The sequence below is a fragment of the Mus caroli genome, chromosome 6 (assembly GCF_900094665.2).
Source record: "Mus caroli chromosome 6, CAROLI_EIJ_v1.1, whole genome shotgun sequence".
Lineage (NCBI taxonomy): Eukaryota > Metazoa > Chordata > Mammalia > Rodentia > Muridae > Mus > Mus caroli.
This window is the reverse complement of record NC_034575.1, coordinates 118114060-118116001: the sequence shown is the minus strand read 5'-3', so window position 1 is coordinate 118116001 and position 1942 is coordinate 118114060. Positions and strand designations below refer to the sequence as shown.

The 1942-nt window shown below is 39.6% G+C and overlaps 1 protein-coding gene across 1 annotated transcript in view; it reads right to left on the bottom strand.

Annotated features, from left to right (window-relative positions):
* LOC110295784 (C-type lectin domain family 6 member A-like) overlaps positions 1-792 on the bottom strand; it is a 15931-nt gene extending 15139 nt beyond the window's left edge. The window contains exons 1-2 of the mRNA XM_021164172.2: positions 789-792; positions 410-475 (exon numbers count right to left, since the gene is read on the bottom strand). Coding sequence (XP_021019831.1) covers positions 410-475; positions 789-792 — 70 coding nt within the window. The remainder of the gene's footprint in view (positions 1-409; positions 476-788) is intronic.
* Positions 793-1942: the final 1150 nt, after the last annotated feature.

Genomic DNA, 1942 nt, shown 5'->3' with positions numbered 1-1942 from the left:
CACAATCAGAGGCAAGCCCCCATAGAGTCTGTTATCTCTTCCTCCTCACACGCATTCTTAAGAACCTTTCCTCCACTATCCCCATCAACACCTCCTCATTCACAAGGAAGGAAGCAGTCTTCAATGGAACATTTATGACACTGGGATACAGAACATGTACAGCCCCTATCCTCAGTTCTTGGTGCAGAACTNTGAAGAGTCTTTTGATTATATTCTGTGAAAATTTTGTGNAGACTTTAAATTCCAGAAATAGTTCCAGGGTAATAAATATAAAAGGAACAGCCTTTCTCATTTATAACAATTCCATTTTAACTAGGTCTTACATTATACTAGTGAAATGACTCTTGTCAGTCCCCACAATTGTTTCAAAATAGGACCAACCATGTGATCAGACAGTTGAAATACTTACTCACACTCCCGCTGAAAGGGAGAAGGGCTGAAGATTGAGTTTGCTCACCAGTAACCAATTTCTGACCTGTCGGGAACAACAAACATAAATTAGACTCATTGAAGGTTTTCCAGTAATAGCATAGTGGTGGGTATGGATAATAATGGAATAGATTTAGTAATTTAAAAAATACCCAAACATTTTTCCATCATTTTTGAGATATACTATGTCATAAGGGGAGAAGGAGGAAGTGGTTATTACCACCAAGGCATTACCAGCTGTTTCCAGTTCCCCTAGAGGATGAAGAAGCACAAACTATAGTGTGGAATTGACTGACTTTCCAGGAAGAGNAAACATTCCCCTAAGATGTCCAGAAGCAAACTGCTCTCTGCTTTCTTACCCATCTCCAGCATTCACCTCCCAAACTGATTTTCATGTGAAACATTAGACCCTGCACTCTAGTATCTGCTCCCTTCAGTCTCCAGGTTATCCTGGCATGCCTTGTAATAAACAATGCTGAAGCAACAGAACAAAGTTCAACTGAAGAATGCCCTGAGATAAACCATAAAATTAAACAGAAGAAAGAAAGTCGGGAGGGAAATAGAAAATCACAGCGTGAGCAGAGTTGTGGGTGAGCTTCAATCAGATGTGCAGACAAATGTGAAATATCTGAGTCTATTCAAGAAAAAAAGTGCAAAATCTCACTATCAGGATATAATAGCTACTAAGGATTAAACTAGAAGCCTGGGGTGTACGTGGAGACACAGACAAAGGGGATTTTTTATTTTGTTGTGGCTGAACCTCTTTTATTATTTTTTTAAAAGAATACTTCCTATTGAACTTAGCTAAGTAAAAATTCCTATAAATTATGCTTGGAACTCTGCTCAGTCCCTGGGATAATAACAAAATACAAGGAATTGCCAAAGGCAAGAGAATAAGGAGATAGAAACATCTGATAACTATTTATTAATTAAGTCACACTGTGTATGCATTGAATCTTCAATTCATGATAACTTCCCATGAGTTGTGATACCAAATTTGACCAGACAGCTGTTCTTTATATGAGTATTAGCTTAGAAAAAAAAATGGCTTGACATCACAGCCAGTTCATTTTTGACTTGTTGACTTTGATCAGTTATTCTTTTGTGTGTTAGTTGGCTTTGTTTTATATTTGGGTTTTTATTGGATATTTTATTTACATTTCAAATGCTATCCTTGTTCCTGGTTTCACCTCCAAAAAACTCCTTCCTAATACCCATTCCCCTTCCCTCTGCTCGACAACCCACCCACTGGGTTGTCTTCCTGGCCCTGGCATGCCCCCACACTGGAGCATAGACCCTTCACAGGAACAAGGGACTCTCCTCCCATTAATATCTGACTAGGCCATCCTCTGCTACATATGCAGCTGGAGCCATGAATCCCACCATATGTACTCTTTGGTTGGTGGTTTAGTCCCAGGGAGCTCTGGGAGTACTAGAGAGCTCGTATTGTTGTTCCTCCTATGCAGCTGCTAACCCATTCAGCTCCTTAGTTCCTTTCTCTACCTCCATCATT